The following is a 20072-nucleotide window of genomic DNA, read 5'->3' as shown; positions in this document are numbered from 1 at the left end:
GATAAACTATACATATACTCTATACTATATGTACAGTATACAGTAGCTCAGCTACTGTCCTTACCCGAGTAATGTTTTGGCACCAAACCCATCATTAAGAGACAGAACTCTTTTATATTCCCATTGAAAAGTACTGGTATCACTATCAGATATATAGTAGTAGAACCACAGAAGCAGTGGGTGGCTAGGAAGGGACCTCTGATTGCCATTTAGTCCTCCCATATAAAGCCAACTGTCAGCAGGGCCTGATCAGGTCAGCAGTGTCTGACCAGGTTCTTGCCAACTCCCGAAAACATTTCAGCTTCCAGAGTGACCTGTCCTAGTGCTGTGCTCCCCCATCCTGGGCAAAGAAACTCTCTTGCCCTCACATGGCTCTAGTCTTCTTGTGCTAGCAGTTCATCCTCACACACATCTCTGCCTTTATAACATTCCAGAATTTCAAGAGCTCTCAGTTTTAAGGAGCATTTAAATTGCAGGAGAGTGAACTTAATGACTAAACTATAATCACACCTACTTGTATAGAGGTTTGTAATGGGACACTTAAGCCACGACAAAATTAAATTACTATCCTAAAAGGTCACAGCATGTTACAGAAGCAGAACCCAAAGATTTCAGTGTCTAAGTCACTGACTGCAGGCATGTAAACTGCATTAACACCAACAAATATGGACAGAAAATCCATATGAGGACTGGTTGCTAAATATTTGGTAGTTACATGTCCTTTGCATAAACCTTATAATTGTTAACTGAGATCCCAAAGGAGTCAGAAGGTATTAGTGTTCTTAATAAATGCACAAGCAGTTGCAAAAAGATTAAAAGATTCATGTGACCTCAAACAGTGAACAGGCAGCAGTGATTAACTGGACCATGGCCTTTCTCAGTGCAGTGGCCCTGGACCCTTTTATTTTGGCTCAACAGCATAATATTCAGCCCAGAAATTGATTTGATGATCCTTAACATTTTCATGGAATTCAATTTCAGCTTGGCTTCCTGTTGATTGCCAGAAGAACTGTTGTTTCCCATGGAACACCATCGTCTTCATGGTGCTAACATCACGGACCTGCACAAGTGAAGACCAAACCACTATAGCAGCAGCCTACAAGTGAAGCACCAAAAAAAACTGGAGGGCTTGCAAATTGGTCACTCAGGAGGAAAAGCTGCCCTAAACAAAGGTTAGAAGAAATACTGTAGACATCAGTAACACTCATTCATGTCTATGTTTGTGTACGAGATCAGTCTGACACTTTAGGATTTATGATTAAACTTCGCGTCTGGTTGGAAATCGCTACTGAGGACATGGATCCATTCCCATCACATCATTCCCTTTAGGTTTCTGACTCACCAAGATGTAATTAAAATGTGTTTTGTTGCTCTCATTGCCCAGGTCAATGTATAGGGCGCGGATAGCTATGCGATGTCGAGGAGCCATATTGATGAAGGTCCGACACACAACTTCTTGCCTTTGATCAGGCAATTGCACAGGATTCACTATTTCACCTTGGGGACCAAACAGTTGCTTATCACAGTCTAAGAGAGGGAAAGGGAGCAGAGAATAAAATTCAGAGGAGTGACCAGCATCTCCAAGAAAGAAATAATTTAAATTAAACACAGGCAGAGAAGTTTCTCTATGGATTTTAATCTGGGAACCTCTAGGCACCAGCAAACACCTGCAGGGAGCTTGCTTTTAAAATGGAGGGGTAGTCCACAAGTAATATTAATTCCAACACTCCTTAAGAAGGGGCTTATTAGCTGCTAAAAATGAAGCACGGGTTCCACAGATTTCCATAGGCAACCATGATCTGTGGAATTCTATGGGCTTTGTTGTGGTGCCTTAGCAATAGCAAAACTTTCAGTAAGGTACCTTGGTAATATTTTTTAGTTGCAGTTCTGCTGTTGTACTGGAGAATGACCCCATTTCCTGGCAGCAAAACACGCTGTTTCACGATCAGTGTATTTGTTCTGGAATTTATCAGTGATAAAGTAAGCTTCCTGCAGCCTGTCCGCCACATCATTCGCCCAGAGAACAGCACTACCTCACCTGAAATAGATGAGCACAGGGACTAGAAGTGCTTTTCCTTTAAGTAAAAGGTCACAACCTGTCTTATATAGGTCTGGAACCAAGGACTTTCTGCATCTTGTCCCTGTCTTATCAATGCTTGTCATTAAAACAGTCCAGTTACCTAATTAACTGTACTGATTCCAGCAAGAGGGTATATTTCAGAGAAGGTTTATAACAGTCCAAAAGCAAGTAGCTTCTTTAACCCCATAAACTCCTTTCATCAAGATGACAGACAAGAAATCAGTACATATGGGCAGGACAGGCAACATCTTCACTTAACCCCATTTGACAATGACTTGGTGGGAGAGAAAAACTTGTAAAATGGTTTCAGAGATTATACAGGCTCCAAGGCAGCAAAAGCACATGAGCAGAAGAGGTGCAGGTTTCCCGAAGGACCAGGCTAGTCCCTAGCATGCCCAGGCAGTACCTGCGCTGCAGTTGAGGGAGCTCTCCAAGATGTGTACTGTTATCTCCTCCCTGAGAGGACGTCCAATGGCCACAGTGCAGTCACTGTTCTCTACACCCATCATGTTGATGATCCCGCTGGCATTAAGAAAGAGCTTTCCACAGACACCTATACAGCAGAAACAGATGAGAAACACATCCAGAAGAAACTACAGCTGCTGAAAAAGAGCCATCATTCCCTTCAAGCTGCAATGAAAAGACAAGTGCACACATTCTCGGTAAAGCACAGGAAGAGTCAGCTGCTGCCCCAAGGAGTCCCATGTCAGAAGAGTTTTGGGAAGCCCATGGGAGGAAGTCATTGCTTCTAGCTCAGATAACACAGACTTATGGCATGCTGGGAGGAACAGCATGTTGCTCCTTCTAAGTAGAATTCGCTCCCACTCTCCTGTCCCTGTACAGCAGTAGGGTCACCACAACCCAGCTGCACGCAGCAAGCACCTGTCTCTACCTCCTCACCTCCACGGGTCTTAGTCTGTTCCCGTGGCACAGCAGACAGAAGAAGGTCCAGGTCCTCCTTGGCAGGCACAGCTGTGGTCAGACGTGTGGCTGGTGTCACTGCCTGTAATTGTGCTCCATGGGACCCAGTCTCCACCACCAGCTCAGGACAGGGCCCTGCAGAACAGCCACGTACCACAATGGCCTTGGGGAACTGTCTGCAGAAGATGGGCTTCACGCGCTTACGGGTTAGCAGGTTGAGGCAGAAATCCTGCCGTGTCTGAATGCCATTCCCACATGAAGTTGAACACTGAAAAGGAAGAAGCCCACAGGCCTTTATAAATGTGTTTCAGTTGGTATTTATACATAAATGCATTTATTGGCTCAGGCACGACCGGGGAGGAGTGAGGGAGGAAGCTGATCACTGATGCTATTTTGTCTCTTGCTCTTTCAGTGCTCTAGTTTCATCAGCTATAAGATGGTCCACATCCCAGGGGATTTTCAAAACTAGATCTTTGAATTGCAGAACCACTTCCTAAAAAGTCTGAAAATACCTGCATTCCAGAAGAAAACGTACCAAGGACTGTTTTCAAACTGCAGCCAGAACCTTATCTGAGAAAGGTGGGAAGCAGACCCTACAACTGCTAAACATGGGGCAGTGGAAAGGATGGAAAACACCCCTTGAAACAGTTTAGCATTTATTTGGGAAGCAAGTATAGAAGGCAGAAGTGGTATTTGTCCCCTGCACGCTTTAGGGAGGCAAACTGAACAGGAGCCCATACCTCTGACCACTCACTGAAGCTCCATTCATACAAGCACATTCGGATGACACAGGGGACGCTGGCAAGAGGCTTCTCTGCCACAGGACACAAATGCTCCTCCAGCAAAACCTCCTTGCCCTGGTGAATCTGCACACAGGTGACCAGCTGAACAGCTAAGCCGAGCCCACAGCTGGAGGAACAGGGCCCAGCTGGGGTTACCTTCCATCTGACAGAGGACATGGAGGAGGGTGAGTTAGTGATGAATTCCCCATCCTCTACTCTCTCTCACTGTAGAAAATGCACTGCAACTCCCTCCCCTCCTTCCCTCTTTTGCTCCTCACCAACTTTCTTCATCCTTCCATCCCAGACACTTTGCTGTCTATGAAGGCAGCCTCTGAAACATGGCTGGGCAGCCCAGAGCAGATCTGGAGCTGGACCCAGAGGGAGGGCACTCACATTTTGCAAGAAGCCCAAGGACTCAAGGTACACATCGAGTCTTATTCTCTGTCCATTACAGTCTTCCCCAGGGTGACATACACAGGCTTAACTGCAAAAACAATCTTATATCTGTCCAAAACACACACCACTGAGCAGTCAGATCACAAACCAACCCAGGGTATTTCACTCTGGGAGTGGCATCCTGTATTGCACATAAAAATAAGCTCAGATGCCAGTGGCTTTCCAGTTCCACAGCAGAGGGGCTGAGCAAGTTCTGCCCCATTTATCAACCCTGAGTAATAGCCTAGATCACAACACAGATATTCAGAGACAACCCCTTCTCTCCATTTCATGCCCTTCTGGCTCATGTGGCCATTTTGACTTTGGAGGACACAGCTCCAAACTACATGGCTCCTGCTCCTCTGGGCAAGGCAAACCATCACCCTGGGTGTCTACCAAAATCTCTTCTGCCTTCTCCCCAGTCTCTCTTGCATGTACAGGACTTAGTGCATCAGTTCTTACACAGCATGAGCCCATTTTGTAATGCCATTTGGGAATAACGCAGCCATCAGTGGTACCTCCACCTGCCACCCATCTTCACTGGTTTTAAAATCCAACTAGCTCACGGAAGCACAACTGGAACTCTGTTAACACACACATACACACCGGCTCATGTCTGAGAGATCAGTCATCCCACTGACTGCAGTTTGCTATACCATACATCCTGAGGACAGTGCAAACAATTTCCTTCGGCTCTCAGAGCAGCTATTCCAGATTCTTCAAACATCTAATCCTAGCTATTTTCCTTGATGCTATGTGGAAACTGTACAGCTGGCAAATGTGTCACACCACCACCTTTTGCAGTTACAGATTCCCTAGGGTAATAAGGGATCAAGAGGTTTTTTCAGTTTTAACCCAGACTCAAACTCCAAAGACTTCACTTGGTTCTGCCTGAGAATGTACCAGCCCACAAAAGACTACCAGTTGCTGAGTTTGGTTCAGTGTTACTGTTTCTGCAGCTGTCTGTGCTTTCAAAGCAGGGGGAGAGGAAGATAACATCCTCAGAGTAGTTTAACCCTTCCTTTACTGTGTATCTGGAGATAGAGAGAGGAAGGAATGTCCTCCCACTGGTCTCTTATCCCCTGGTAACTGTTTTACCTGGGTGGGCAGGGACTAAGATCACAGACTTCCATCCTGCTTTCCGGCTTTGGCACTGGATGACAGTTTTCTTCTTTGGTTTCTTCTTTGGTGTCAAAAGCTACACATACATACTGTAGCCGAGTCTTACCTAGAACGGGAAGTGATCTTACTGCATGGCATGCATGCAAGGGTTGCATCTGCATGTACAAAACAAGCACACTCTGCCCAAGCTCCAGGCACACTTACTGCACTGATCTCCCCCAACTTTGAAGCACAGCAGCAGCCAGCCAGCCCCCTTAAACTATTCCCTGTTTGAACCAGGCCCCCTTGCCTCTTCCAGACTAAAAAACAAACACCAAACTGTAAGCTACACATGCTCTTAAAACTGTAGAGGAGAAAAGACCATGTCTCTGAGGTTCCTAGGCACTGAGCTCATGACTACAGGTAACTAACATTCCCCTGCAGCACTGAAAGATCTCACCTCTACCACAGGAGACGGAACACTCTCCAGCTAGAGGGCTCCAGACATACACAGTCTGATTTTCCAGTTGGATATGCCCAAGTGACTCCAATGTCTGAAGTACGTGTGCATCTTCCTCCTCAAAACAAAGCAAAAAGGACCCAGACTGACACTGGCACCTGCTTTCCACACCAGTCCTGATCTAATGAAGCTGGAAGATACCTCCAGATCAAGCCTACAACATACTTCCTATCACTGAAGAAAGAGGAACATTTAAGCACTTTCTCAATTTCTGCAGAACATACAAGGATCGGCAATAGCTAAGGACATCCAAAAGCCACGGCCCCTCCTAACTCACACTACCTGAAGAGAGACACCTAAGACTGGAGATGCCTAAAGCAATTATCTTCCCCATCTGTAAATGTAAACCTGGCAGTGGCTCCCCAGTATGGATCTGGACCAGTGATCCTGTGGTGAGAAGCCCTCTTTCCTGCTAGCAATCCTCCCTACCATGTCAGAACCTGTTTGCCAATGAGGTATTTCCTAGTTGACCATGGCTTATTTCTGTTTCTAGTTTTGCTGGACTCTGAGAAGAAAAATGAAAAAGGAACAGCTGACTTAAACAAACCACCAGTATGAACTGACAAGTTCAGGAGCATAAATTAAGAGGGACAGATCTGTCTAGAGTGACAGGATGAACCTTTAACTAGGCAGACCAACCTTGGTGTAAACCACCCTCCCAGACTCCGGCAGTAAGGTTGTGGCTCTTAACTGGTAGTCTCCTGTGGATCACAAATGCAAAGCTACCAGTGTGAATCCTGAAATAAGCCAAGCCAGTAAACTCACTTTGTCCCAGCCTAAAGGGCAGACATTAACCACACACGGCACAATGGAGAGGGGTTTTTCTTCTGCTGGGCACAAGCTGTCATCCACAACAGTCTCCAATCCACCACGAAACTGAACACAGGTCAGATTCTGCTGGGCAACTCCAGTTCCACAGGCAGCAGAGCATTCACCTATCTGAGACATCTTCCACCTAAAGGGAAGTAATTGTATCACCTGATTTCTTTTCTGATCATGAAGGTTTATTACTCTCACCACTGATTACAGAAGTGACCCATACAGAGTACTGAGCTTCTCTGTTTCAGCAGCCTTGCTCAGGTGTGACTGAGAAGACAGCTGCTGGAAATTTAAGTCCTTGCACTAACAGCTCTCTAGGACTAAAAGCACCTAAAAGTTGAGGAGCTGAAGTTCACAGTGTAATCACTTTTTGTTAAAAACTAAAGTGTATGAGATTAGTGTCTGGGCAGGTGTGGCTCTTGGTCCTCTTTCCAGTCTAAAGAACACAAAAGTCACCCGCAGGGTAAGATCAAATCTTTGTTGGCATGAACTTGGAAAGGATGTGAGCAGACATCAAAGCATTTTCATTAGCAGACTACTGTAAAATACTGGAAGGACAATCTCCCATTGATTCAGCTGACATTTCCATTACCTCATGGGAAAGTGGTTTGGGATCTGCTACACCATTATAACTGGGAAGAAATTACTTCATACTTCTCTTTTTTTTAACACCTTGCACAATGCAAATGAGACTGCAGAGACAGGGTTAGTGGGCACTGAAAGGACAAGCTAAGGAGGAATTTAGCTGAGCTTCCAGAACACCAACCTGTACAGGCATGGCTCCATGGCACAGGGCTTCTGCTCTGGAAGGGGCCGCAGGAGCTCCAGACACCACTGCTCCTCTGTTATTTCATTCTTTGTCTGGTCAAAGCACACATGATCCACAGGTTGCATCCCTTGGACACAAAAGGAAAAGGAAAGGAAGTTATAAACAAATTGAACAGTTTACCTCCTTATGCTAGGGACATGCAGTAATTTCACTTTACTCAAATCATCTGTACGAAAATAGTGTATTTGGGAACACACTTTCCATAAACACACTAACCCTTGCTTTCTGACAGAACTTTTTCTCAAGACTTTCCAAAATGAACACTCCAAAGTTGAGAAGTCTGATGGATAATCCACCGCCAAAACAGAAACATTGCTCTAAATTGGCCATTTGCAAGAACAAGGATATCAATCCTAATTTTGTCCAAATAACTTCCAATGATCTTGAAGTCTGACTGATGAGGGGCAGCTTGCTGACAATAAGCTCTAGGAGTCAGCCATCTGTAAATGACATACTGTAGAACTAATCATGTCATATCATCAGAGCTGTGCCAATGTCCTCAGTAATCAATAGCCAAACCTAGACTAGAAGCACTACAAGAAAAGGTGCCAACTTGCAGTGCCTGTGGCATGCAAGAAACAATATTCATAGGCTACAGGTATAGACAAGATTTCTAACAAAATTGAACCCAACAAGTAAAGCAAGTGAAAATCCAAATTCAAGCAGAGCTGGAAAGAGTCGCCTTTACAATGAATGAGCTAACCACTCAGAGAGAGGTGCTCCTGAACCTCAGAAAGCACGACCCTAAGATGCAATGCCAAAAAGTTAATCAGCAGTGTTATCTTTTCACTACCCTCATTTTCAAGTAATGTCTCTCAGCTCCCAGGATGCAATTTCAGTTTGAATTCTCAACTTTGTGTTATTTTAAGTCCCAGCTTTCTCATTTGTTTGTTTGTGACTGCATTAGCTTGGGGGCCCTAAAGCATTTTGAGTTCTTTACTTCAAGGTTTCAGCAATCAGTTCAACTGGGAAATGTGCCGGAGAAAAGCTCTCCAGATATAACTAGTCCTATAGGTTGACTTCCAGAAGTATTCATTACTGTATTTTCTTAATCCTTATCATAAAATCCTGAGAGGCTTGCCAGTGTCACATGTATTAGCTGATAAACAAGATGTCAGACTGTCTACCAGAGTGATCTGCTACAATCTGCATTACGATTTCTTCAGGGGGACAGAAAGGATTAGCCATGGCACAGGAACAGAATTCTAAGAAGGAAGTTTCATAATTAGCTCTGAGGCTTTAGGTAGACACTAGATGCCACTTTGGTCTCAGGCTTTTGATGTTCAGCCAACTTCAAACTACAGTCTTCAACAGCTTTGAAAAACCTGAGAAAATTATTTAGGCCTAAACAAAAAGTTTGGTTAAAACCTATTTAAAAATCCTCATCCTGACCAAACATTTGCACTATCCTTTTGATGATTCAGCTCACTTGCTGATTTGCTAATTCAATTCAAAAGCTGCAAGTCTTTTCTTTGGTTCAGTTTAACACTGGCAACCACAGCTCACTTTCAACAACTTGCTTTTAAATTCAGTTCAGTTGTTCAGTAAGTTCTAACCAAGTATCTATTGCTGATACCACATTTCTTTCAGAGCCCAGGAAAGCCCATGGAGTAAAGATCTTGGCTTGCTGGTAGGCACCCAACAAGCAGCCTGCCCGCATCTCCGTGCAAAATAAAGTACTGCTGCCTCACCTTCCCCACAGGTTACTGAACATGGACCCTGCTGAGGAATCCATATATACATCAGATTCTCTCTGGGGACAAAGTAGCTGAAGGTGATGTCTGGATTGGTAGCATTGCCATATTCCTTTCCATACCTCCGATAGACCTGGTGAAGAAAAAGGTCATGGTCAATGCACAAATCAACTCAGACTTATTTCTTCAGATGGAGATAACAGAAGCTAGTCCCCCTTTTTTCTATCCAACCCTGAGCCTCCATGCTATGACTCTCAATTCTTGTCAGATGCAGTCAGAGCCTCACCCTGTGATTTCTGTGCACGGGGCACAGACTAGACCAAGCAAGATGTTTAACCCAGTGTGCTTTTTCTCACACCTCCATCCCCCAGACCTGCAGAAAGCCAGTAGGCAGACAACCCTCAACTTTTCCCAAGAGCAACACCATCACTCCTAGTGAACAGTTTCTCCACTGGCCTTAGACACCTGGAACCTACTAAATCTGGATTCTGCACTGCAGCAGAGCTACAAAACCCCACTCAGTTCTGACGGGCCCCTTTCCAACACTGCAATTTTAACTTACTTGTATCTCGATATCTTCCTGCGTTGGCCCATCCACATGGACTTCCTCCAGACTTGGCAGGTTGTCCTTAGTGAGAAAAACTTTGTATTTGATCTGGTTATCCTCCAGAACTGATGGATAGGTGACATTCAATGAGATTTTGCCTTTTCCAGCAACCACATATTCTCCTTTAACCTTCACAGCTAGAATAGCAAAAGCAGCAGTGAAGTTAAGAGATTGATATATGATATGATATGATATATGATCACCAGGATCCCCACGTGCTGGCAGCTACAAACTACCCATTTGTTAGAAACCAGTTGGATCCAAGTGGGGCATCCTGAAGAGCAGGGCTTCTACCATTTCCCACTGGAGAACATCCCACAAACAAACTGCATCATCAAGAACTTTCCTCCCAGATTCCATTTTCTTGGTTTTCAAGCTTGTTTTAGTCCTGCCTGCAGATCCTCTTTTTCTTTTTCATTCAACTCACCCAAATGTGTGAAGAGGGGTCTCCGATTGGTAACACGGACCAAGGTGGTATTATACGGCACAGACAGAAATGTAACATACTCTGGAAGGATGGAGAGAAAGAAGATACAGTCACCTTCCATTACTGTACCTCTGTTAAGAAGGCTGGGCATTACAGATCAACCCCTTTCACCTTACTGGCACATTATCCATTGGAGAACAAGCCTTACAGGCAGTCACAAAGATTATGAACACTGAATATGCATGCAAATATGCAGCATACAAACAGCACCATAATGCTGAGCCTGAGGGTGAGGACTACACACCTTTAGCTTTTCCTTCTGTGTAAGATCCACTCACTTCGGTGCAAGTGGTATTATCACCCCCACAGACCTTGCAAGAGTCCATTGTCTTCCCAGAGTCCATCTGGCCATCACATCCGAATGCCTGAGCAAAGAGGACAGCCTGTCAAGACTTGCTTATTCTGAGAAGAAAACAAGTGAATTAAAACAATGTTGCCTGAACTCCTGCAACTGCCTAACTGCCTTTTTCATTTGTAATTCGAATTTAAGATGACAACATAGACAAAGATACATTTGTACCTAGATCTATCACTGGACAGCAGTAGACAAAGTCAGGGATTGGAAAGTCTTAGCTGACAGCATATTGAGTCTCATAATTGTGTGACATTTTCTTTCCCATAAGAAGCAACTCAGAAAGATTTCTCCTGTGACCTAGAACAAAGACTCTGCACTCCATCTCTCTTCTTTAGCTCCCCAAAACCCAAATCCAAATCTAGCTCACACCCTTCAGCCTGGCCTTCAATCCTATGGAGCTCAGAAAAGAGATTCTATCCCCATTCCAATGAACAAGCCCGATTTACACAAAGCTACAGGAAGATCTCAGCAGGCTTAGCAACAAAATATGTGCAGCTGCTGAATTTATGCTAGAGGCACTGATCCCAGGCTTTGGATGCTGCCATAACATATGCATTTATCACCATTACAAATAGAACAGCAGAAATCAGACTAGGTAATGCCTACACCCTCTGCTGTTCACTAGGTGGAAATGCATTGCAAAACACCGGGAGCACCAAGACCATGAGAAAAACCCAAGAGTTTAAGTGTACTCTGGGAATGTAAATAAATGCCAAAAAAACCATGTAATTGGGTCAGCACTGAGCAGTTTCTAAACTGCAGCCAGCACAGGGGAGTTATATTCAAGTTTATCATGAAAGAATGCCTTTCCTCCCAGCAAATCCAGAAAGAAGTTTTACTTCAGTTTTGATTAGTGATACTGCAACAATCACCTTGTCAACTTGTGATTCCCAGGTTTTATTCCTCACTTTGGCTCTGATACAGTACGTTCAAATCATGGAACTTCCCTCCAACAGAGTCAACATTTCATAAGGGTATTTATACCACACAAACTGAACAGCTAATTCTGTCTCCCCAACCAGTGCATAAACCGATAGCCTCTTGGCTTAGGGATGAACAGCCTTATGTAGTTACTGCATAATTAAAAGAATGTCTTACCTAGAGGTCACTGGCACTGGATGCATAGACACAGCAGTAGATTTCCGACCCTAACCATTCTATGATTTGCTGGACTCCATCCAGCAAGATTAGAACAAAACTCTGTTGTTTGGAGGACGGTTTTTTCCCATTCTCCTAGTAAACTGCCTCCTCTAGTGCAGATTACATGCCAGAGGTTCACCTGGATTCCCCAGGCACTTACTCTGCAGCTTCCCATTACGCACAGATTGAAAGCCCAGTGGTCCTTGGAGTCATCCTGCTCACATCTGGTTCCATCTATGAAACTGTCTCCACGGCTTACCATGAATTTGTTTTCAACAGCCCTGCACATGCGTTTGCATAACATGTCCCCTGGAGGAGGCAGACAGAAGGAGTTTCTCGTTCAGAAAGGCACATGGCTGATCATCAAGCAACAGGAAGAAGACAAAACCATCTGACAGGAAGAGTACCCAGTTTTCATGTGAAAACTAAATCGGTGAAATGGCCTTCTGACTTCAAAGTACACACAGGTTCACAAGCACTCCGCTTCACAAAGGAGCCACGTTTTTTCTGTCTTTCCTTACCTTTGGCAAAGCCAACAGCAGAAGTCCAGGTATAAAAGGATGGTGCTTCTACAGCGAGATACAGTGGCTCTGAATTTGTTGCCACGCACTGTTCAGCCATAAAGTCTTGCTGGGTCATCAAACAGGCCTACGTCCCAGACAGAATGGTACAGGTCACAGGAGAAAGTTACTGAGCACAGAATCCAAGCAGCATTTTACCCACTTGCTAAAGGCAGAAAGATGTGTTAAGTAAAACACCAGAACAACTGCAAATAAAGAAAACCGCTTTAAAGGGAGGGTGTGGGATACGCAGAGAATTGTTTTTGGAAGCTGGCATCTATCTATTTTTCATAGAGAAGATAAGAAAGACAGGAACAATGTAAGAATGTCCCGCTGAAGAAAACTGTCACGTGCATCACAATTTTCTCAGTGTCTATCCTGCTATGAGGGTACAGAGAAAATGTTTCATTACACACAAAACAGTGCTATTAAATAATACTATCTTCAGACACAGTGGAACAAATGCCTCCCCTGTTGTCAGACAGATGGAGGCTGTATGACGGACCTTTAGTGCTCTTCCCAGAGCAGTCAGCTGTGAGAAGTAGTCCCAAACCATGCAGCTCTCAAACTGTTAAACGGAATTAAGAAAAACACTTGGAAGATGTGATGAGCTCCATTACCTGAGTATTGCACATCTCCACTTGCATGCTGGCACCAGGGCATTCCTGCCCTCCAAAAGCAGGCCTGGAAATAATAGAAGAACTTCTCAGCAGAGGCAGGTTTGTCCCAAGCAAAACCAAGTCTCAGACCCCAGGGTCCTGAATTCGCCAAAAGGCACTGCAAACTCCCCATCTCTGACCTGGGGTTGTTACAGAACCGTTGCCTTATCACAACTCCACCTCCACAGCTGCGGGAGCAGGAGGAGAAGGGGCTCCAGCCAGACCACTGCCCATGGACTACAGCCGTAGGGTTCAGTTCTTCCAGCGAGCTGCACTGTCCCTTGGAGCACCACTAAGACCAAGAATAAACAAAACTGTCAGCAGCACCATAGCAAACCCAGCAGGGCTGGGATCTTAAGGATGGCACATCTGGCAGGCCAGACTAAAAGAGAATCCCAAAATGAAAGAGGCACCTTCTCACAAGAGGCTAGAAGAATCCCATTCCTAATTATGGTCTGACATGAGACTGGGACTAAAACAAAGAGCTGATAGGTCATTTCAAGTAGAAAGTAAAGCCTTGGAGGACAATTCAGTTACCAAGCTATAGAACTGTAAAACAACTCCAGAGCTACCAGGTGGAAACACCATGATCAGCCGGTACCAGTTTATGACTGGCATGTCTGGCCTTAGCTCCCTGTCCAAAGGGCAGCGAGTGCCACGCACCTTCCAGCCACCAACGTCTTGTTGTCTGGTGAGCTCCATAGCATCACAGCCACTTCTGATCAACAGCCTCCTTACCTTATTGATTCCGCACTCCGTACCATCCAAGAGAGGCACAAGAAGCCGAGTACAGCTGAATCTGTCTGCTGGTTGTACATGGCATGAGAGAACTTCACATATGTCCTGATGTGACAAGAAAATCAGCAAGTTCAGGAAGACATCAACACAACAGTCCCAAAAGCTGCTCCATTTAAATGCTGCATGTCCTGGATGTTTGCTTTCTCCACAGTTACCCAGCAATGCAAGCAAGTTCCCTCATTTCTCCTGCTATTGGGCAGAAGTTGTGGGCATGACAAGACCATCACTGCCAGCTGTAATGCTGAAGCAATTAAAGTTTCACCCACCTTAGTGCTTCCTCATTAACAGAATATGCCCAGATAGCAGCTATGGCCATGCTGCATCTCCCAGACATGGAGACTTGAGCAAAGGAAGGAAGCTGAAGAAATCCAGTGCACATGAGCTCCCTAAGACAGGGCCCCGGGTAGCTGCACCAGCGGCACCAGGCCCCTTTTTGGACAGAAGGCTCTGGGTACTGTGCAAACTTTAAAGGAGACTTATGTGGACAAAGAAGGTGATGGACAGAAGAGAAGCATTTTAAAAGCCTTTGAAGGTTCATTCTTTGCCAAGAAATCTGTGGCAGGAAAGCACCTTCTGTCCTTTGTAACAAAAATGTCCCCAGCTCCCTTTTCCCAGATCTTAGCTCCAGATCATTTCCCTGCTGCCCCTAGCAACACAAACTTTCTACCTACAACATTGCTGTCAGCAAAGGTGCATGCTGTGGCAACAGTCCCAAAGGCTATTTTACATTGCTCATCTGCTCCATAGTACAAGCCAGGCTTCCATCCAGGGATGCTGCCGTCCACGTCCGGCAGGTCGTTTAAGCAGTCTGTTTGGCCTGTACTGATAGAAATATAAGAAATGTCACTTTCCCAGCTGTGGGCAGTAAGGACAACGACATGTTTGCAAACTTGTGCAGAGCTTCATTCTGGGAGTTGGCTGTTGCTTTGCCAGATAACACATGCTTCCTGTGGGCTGAGATGGATTTAGTTGCAGCAGCTGCCTGGAGATGCTCACAGTTCCCTGCTGCTGAAGTTGTAACAGAAACCTATTCCTACCCTCTACGCAAGCACCTCACAGCCCACAATGCTTCTTTCAACCTAGATGCTCTCACATTTGAAATAAAACTTCCAGGCTGAGCTAGTGTCTGAGAGTCCAACACAGCCCAGGCATGTTAGTGACTAACCAAAGTCATTTCTATCTACTTGAAGCAGAAACCGGGTTTAACCTCAGCAACAGACACAAGTGCTAAGAAATAAACACCCCCCCAGCTTTTCAATGTTCTTCATTTTCCAAGAGCTTTATTTTGTCCCTTGACTCTCCCTGCTCTCTCCCAAGATCCCAGCACGAGGAACCGCTCCCACACGGGCACACAGAATTCGACCATTCCCTCACCTGACAAGGGCCAGGAACTCTTCTCGACTGCACTGAGACCAGGTGAGGTCGATGCTGTTGTGGTTTCCTGCTGACCCCATGATGTAACCGCTGCTACTGCACTGATTCCCCTCACCATCGTGGGGGATTCCAAGACTGTAACAGAAGCAGCACAGTGCCCTGAGAAGCAGCCCGGGGGCTGAGCTCCCTTAGTGCCTCTCTTCTCTAAGCAAGGACTGAGCTCACTCTGCAGCCTTTCCCTCTATTGTCATCACAAAGGTTTTTTCTCTGCAGCTTTCAATTGTCACAGAGCATGCAGGAATGCAAGAAATGCAAGGAATTCTTTCCAAAAGTTTTGAATACTCTATGGGAAGTCCCCTGTAACACCAAGAAATCTTCTTCCTTCTTCAGAATCCCTTAAATTGGGGAATGTTTTTACTTGAATAAAACACTGCGCTGCTCTGAGGCTTTCCTACTGACCTGTGCCCAATCTCATGGGCTATAGTAACTCCAAGGTCAAAGCCAGTGTCCTGGGTAATAACACATTTCCAGAAGGAGGAGCAGACTCCACCTAACTGAGTGACTCCACGCAGCTCCTTGTTCCCATCAGGTAACTCCAAGTCAAACCTAAAGTAAGGAAGACAGATACAGAGGAAAGAGCAAAGAACCGCTGCAGCTACTCAAGTCAGGTCTCAACACTCAACTGAATTTATTTGGACTTTCCTGATCTAACTTTGCCAGCCAGCTAACATTTCTTTTGATGCATGGAGCTCCCTGTGGCAAGCTGGAAGCAGTGTGCCAGATGGTCCCACAAGTGCACACTGTTCACATTTGTGGTGATTCTACATTAAAAAAATCCTGACATCCCTGACAAGCAGAACAGACTGAAATGACCTAATGATGACAGAGCAGTGTCATCATCTCTTTGAAGAAAGAGCATTAAAACAAAGCCATTACACTCAAGAGAAGTTTGCCTTCAACAAATTTAGCTGAGGCAATTTAGAGCAAGGTGCCTGAAAGTCAGACAAAATGTCTGAATCAGAGTAGCACTAGGAATCTTCTATGGAAAAACTTCCAGTCGCTGTCTGACTTTTCTGCACGCAAAAAGCTGCAGTGTGTTTGGCTCTGCTGCTCAAGTCTGGCTGGTCAGCTCTTGGGGAATATTCCAATTCCTTCAGAAACTGAAGAAAGAGCATCTCTGACTAACTGTACTACACTAAGGGTGGGAGACTCAATCCCAAACAGGACATTTCCAAAGGTTCTGTGATGCCCAGCTGCTGGAAGAGCCAATGCAAATCACTGTCACTTGCTAAATGCTGGATGTCACCAGCCTTGTTTCCAGTCCCTTCCCAGGGCAGGGGAGCTTTGTTACCTCGTGACGTAGAGGACAAGGTCAGCATGCTGGGGGTCAGAGTCATTCTGGGGGTTGACCTTCTTGCTCCACTCACAAACGCTGATCAGTGAGGAGGTAATATTTGTTGTGATGTTTACCTCTGCCTAGAGTGAAGGCACATGTTTACAATTTCATTATGTGCAGCTTTTAGCAACCACTTGAGCGGAGTTCTCCCCACTTACCTCTGGCTCTCTCAAAACAAGCATTTGCGTAAGATGAACCCTGAAATGAGCTCCCAGTGAGGCATCTCTCAGCAGCTCTGCCCCCTGATAAGAGACAGAAAGGATTCAATAAAGGGGGCAACTCAATGACTCCCACTACCTGTTCCCAATGACAGGCTGCATTCACTACAAAGGTAACACACCTGGTAACTATAAGGGGCAACTATAAAATCACCAGGAAATACAACATTCAAATATGCACTATAAATGTAAATAAATCTGGTAACAGATGGGAACTGTTGTCAGATTTGCCAGATACTCTGAAACAGAGAGAAGAATCTCCATGGAAAAGAGTTGCGTAGGGTAAGAGAGTGAAGGCTAAAGACTGTTTTGCAATACACACAAAGAAAATGCATAAATGATTAAGACATTTAGAGAAATTCTGTAACAGAAATAAAATGCTGAAATGTGAAATACAATATTAATTCAGTGGATCTGGTTCAATTTCAGTGAAATCATCAGGGACTGGATCAAGGCTCTGGTGATAAAACTTGCTATTTTATCTGACTTACAACAATATTAGTAATGAAATAAAGAACTACGTTTTCTATGTGGGTTTCAAGGCTACAACCCCAACGCTTCTAACATTCACTTTTACTCATGAAGCTCCTTGTACAAGGCAAAGCTTGCCATGCACTGCTAAGGGGAGCAGAGAGGATCTCCCTGCACCTGAGCAGTGCTCTGTACTAGGAGCACATAACCACCAATACCTCTGAAAGTGCACTCAAAGAGGTCTGCCTGCTTGTGACAGTCCATGACCATGTGAGCTCTCACACTGGGACAGCAATCCAAACAGAAATCTACTCACAATGTTCAGGTTGGCAAGAATATACCGCTCCGTGTCCTCTTTGTGGTACAAGTAAACATCTGGACCTGCTATGACCATCAGCTCGAGATGTTTGACAGTTCCTTCATCCCTCTTCTGCAGGCGAGAGGGAAACCACCCTGCTGAACAGCACAAAGGGACACAGGGAGTTTAAAATGCAAGACAACATAAAAGGTGCTGCAGATCCATTCCCTTTTCCTGAAAGACTAAAATAACCAAGCTGGGAGACCACTCCTCCAGTTACTTGCTCAGGTTTCCCACTTCCGTTGATTTCTTTCACCTGCTAGCAACCTTCTACTATCAGAATAACAAATACCTAAATGAAAACACACCAGTTACACCTCTGTGAGGCAAGAAACATATTCAAGTATACTGTTTGTAGACACCAATTTTTCCTCAGCACTCATGCAAGCAACCCCACTAACAGGAGACATCTTTTCCAAGCAGAACAAGCAAGGCTTCCTTTCCATGTGCATTACCTCTTGCTGTATTTGCCTCTCTGGCAGCACTTCTGAAGACAATGTGAGGTTTGGAAAAGCCAAGGTCCTTCAGCAGGGCCACATCTTTGCTTCTGACAGGCCTGATATGAATCTTTTCCTCATCTGCAATGACAACTCCTTGCTAAAGGAGATGAAATTCCATCTGAGTTATTCCAAAGCCATTTACTGTCAGTGGAGAACCATGTGCCATATCCTTCCTGTTTCTCCTTCGTAATGCTTAGATTTATTAAACAGATGGATCACACATTTGGTGCATTAAGCTGCAAAGCTACAAGGGCTGTAAAAGCTTGCAAGAGTAAGTTCAGTGCATACTCACCAGCTGCCCTTCACAGTAAGTGACTCTACACTTCATCCCAGGGGGTTGCAGTAGATTTCCACCTGCAAAGCAGTTGCCTGGGAATCGCTTCAGTAAGCTAAAGGAAGAGTTCACCACCTGATTGCTCACAAAGGAAGAGGAAAGGAAGGCATGGTCCTCCAGAAATTCAAAAGCATAGAGCTCTCCCCAGGCCTCAATGGAGCAATACTGAATGCAACAGGACTTCAGCCCAATCTCCCCTTCTTTACAAGGGCAAGTTGGCTCAGCAACAACAAACTCTGGTACTGAAAAGAAATGAAACAAGACCAGAACAAAGGGAAAGGTTATGAGAAACAACAATACAAAACAAATGTAATGATCTATCTCCTTAAGAAAAAAATGCTCCCCAAATGACAACCATGGCCTTTAGGGCTCACCGTGTCAATAGCCAAAGAACTTCTGCACTTTCATGTATTCAAAAGTGAAGTTACTCTGATTGGGAACAGACAAGAGCTCTGGAACTGGTTCCTGATTTATCAGTGCTCTTGCTCTCTCGATAAGGAGAGCAGCTCATTTAACAAAGGCTGAGATGCTTTTACATCCTCACATGTTAATTATTAGGGAGTGAGAATTATAGTTCAGACAGAGACACAGCGAGATGAGCACTGGGTGAACTCACAAGTAGACAATCTCCTTTCCTTTAAGCATTTGAGAGTTTAAAATGTACCTTTATTCTGAACTATTATCAATCCAAAGCCAGAATACTAGTTTCTCCATGTGCTAGTTGTCTGGGTTTTTTAAAACAAACATGTGCATTTAAAGCTATTTTCAGTCTTCCCATTCAGAAGGCCTGGATCTGTTCATCTCGTAGAAAAATACCAATAGAGAGAATGAGAACTGCAGCAGAAACATGCACAAAGTTTTACCCTATCTCCTCCAGCAGACTTTAAATACTGACCCAGTTCTTCAGCCGCTTTCACACTGAAACAGGAATTGCCTGAGTAACAAGGCTCAGAAGTGCTAAATGCTTGTCGGATCACAGCTCCTTAGTAAGTGCTCTTAGTGTTATCAAACATAGAGAATTAGAAATGAACCAACAGATGCATACCACTGGACACTGAGCTGGTTCCAAAATACGAAAAAACATCTTCTGCATCCAAAGCGCTGAGAAATTTCTGTAAGAACAACAATTTACTGGTTTATAAAAAAAACCAACCGGATACGAGACTGTCGTTAACCGAACCCAACCTGGAAAGCACACAGTGGGCAACTCAACAGGCACTGATGCCAAGTTCTCGTGGCTTTATTTCACATTAAGCATGGGCTGCACAACAGCCACGCAGAGGAAGCCTCTCCATCTGCTCCATTACCGCGTCTGACGGCTACTGGCTCACAACACCTCTTGTTGCCTCTTTGTTTTTCCCTAGAAATACAAAAGCGTTCCTGGAAACGGCGTTTTGTGGAGGCCGGACTCACCTCTCGCACCGGCGCGGGCCAGCAGAGCCCCCAGGGGAGCACCAGGAGCGCCCGCAGCGCCAAGCCGCCGCTCATGCTGCAGGAGCCGCGGACTGCGCCGGGCCGCGCCGGGGCGGAGGAGTTGGTCTCGGGCCCGAGGCATCACGTGGAGCGGGAGGGCAGAGCGCAGGGTCCAAGCAAACACGGTTCCCCCGAGGGGCAGCTCGGGGCGGTTTGCGCAA

At 45.2% G+C, this 20072-nt stretch overlaps 1 protein-coding gene across 3 annotated transcripts; it reads right to left on the bottom strand.

Moving 5' to 3' along the window:
- Positions 1-96: 96 nt before the first annotated feature.
- On the bottom strand, positions 97-19971 carry ADAMTS13 (ADAM metallopeptidase with thrombospondin type 1 motif 13). Of its 3 annotated transcripts, none has more exons than XM_061352356.1 (29): positions 19852-19971; positions 19484-19550; positions 18397-18680; positions 18060-18201; positions 17563-17702; positions 16716-16799; positions 16513-16637; positions 15621-15767; positions 15162-15296; positions 14459-14609; positions 13728-13832; positions 13130-13281; positions 12951-13014; positions 12292-12418; positions 11931-12079; positions 10520-10640; positions 10216-10296; positions 9744-9925; positions 9179-9314; positions 7425-7554; positions 6605-6794; positions 5780-5897; positions 5317-5446; positions 3742-3946; positions 2981-3269; positions 2487-2633; positions 1862-2038; positions 1343-1527; positions 97-1060 (listed from the first exon to the last, which is right to left on the bottom strand). In XM_061352356.1, exons 1-29 carry the CDS (start codon positions 19924-19926, stop codon positions 902-904), a joined length of 4197 nt encoding a protein of 1398 aa, XP_061208340.1. In that variant the 5' UTR covers positions 19927-19971; the 3' UTR covers positions 97-901. The 3 variants fall into 3 exon arrangements, with proteins under 3 accessions (XP_061208340.1, XP_061208342.1, XP_061208341.1); XM_061352358.1 differs by having other exon boundaries at positions 5780-5894; XM_061352357.1 differs by having other exon boundaries at positions 17563-17699.
- Positions 19972-20072: the final 101 nt, after the last annotated feature.

This window comes from Neopsephotus bourkii, unplaced genomic scaffold (assembly GCF_033783945.1).
Source record: "Neopsephotus bourkii isolate Nb327-2 ecotype Australia unplaced genomic scaffold, CSIRO-AGI_Nbou_v1 NB_659, whole genome shotgun sequence".
In the NCBI taxonomy this organism is placed as follows: domain Eukaryota; kingdom Metazoa; phylum Chordata; class Aves; order Psittaciformes; family Psittacidae; genus Neopsephotus; species Neopsephotus bourkii.
The sequence above is the reverse complement of the archived record's forward strand: the minus strand, read 5'-3'. Positions and strand labels throughout refer to the sequence as shown.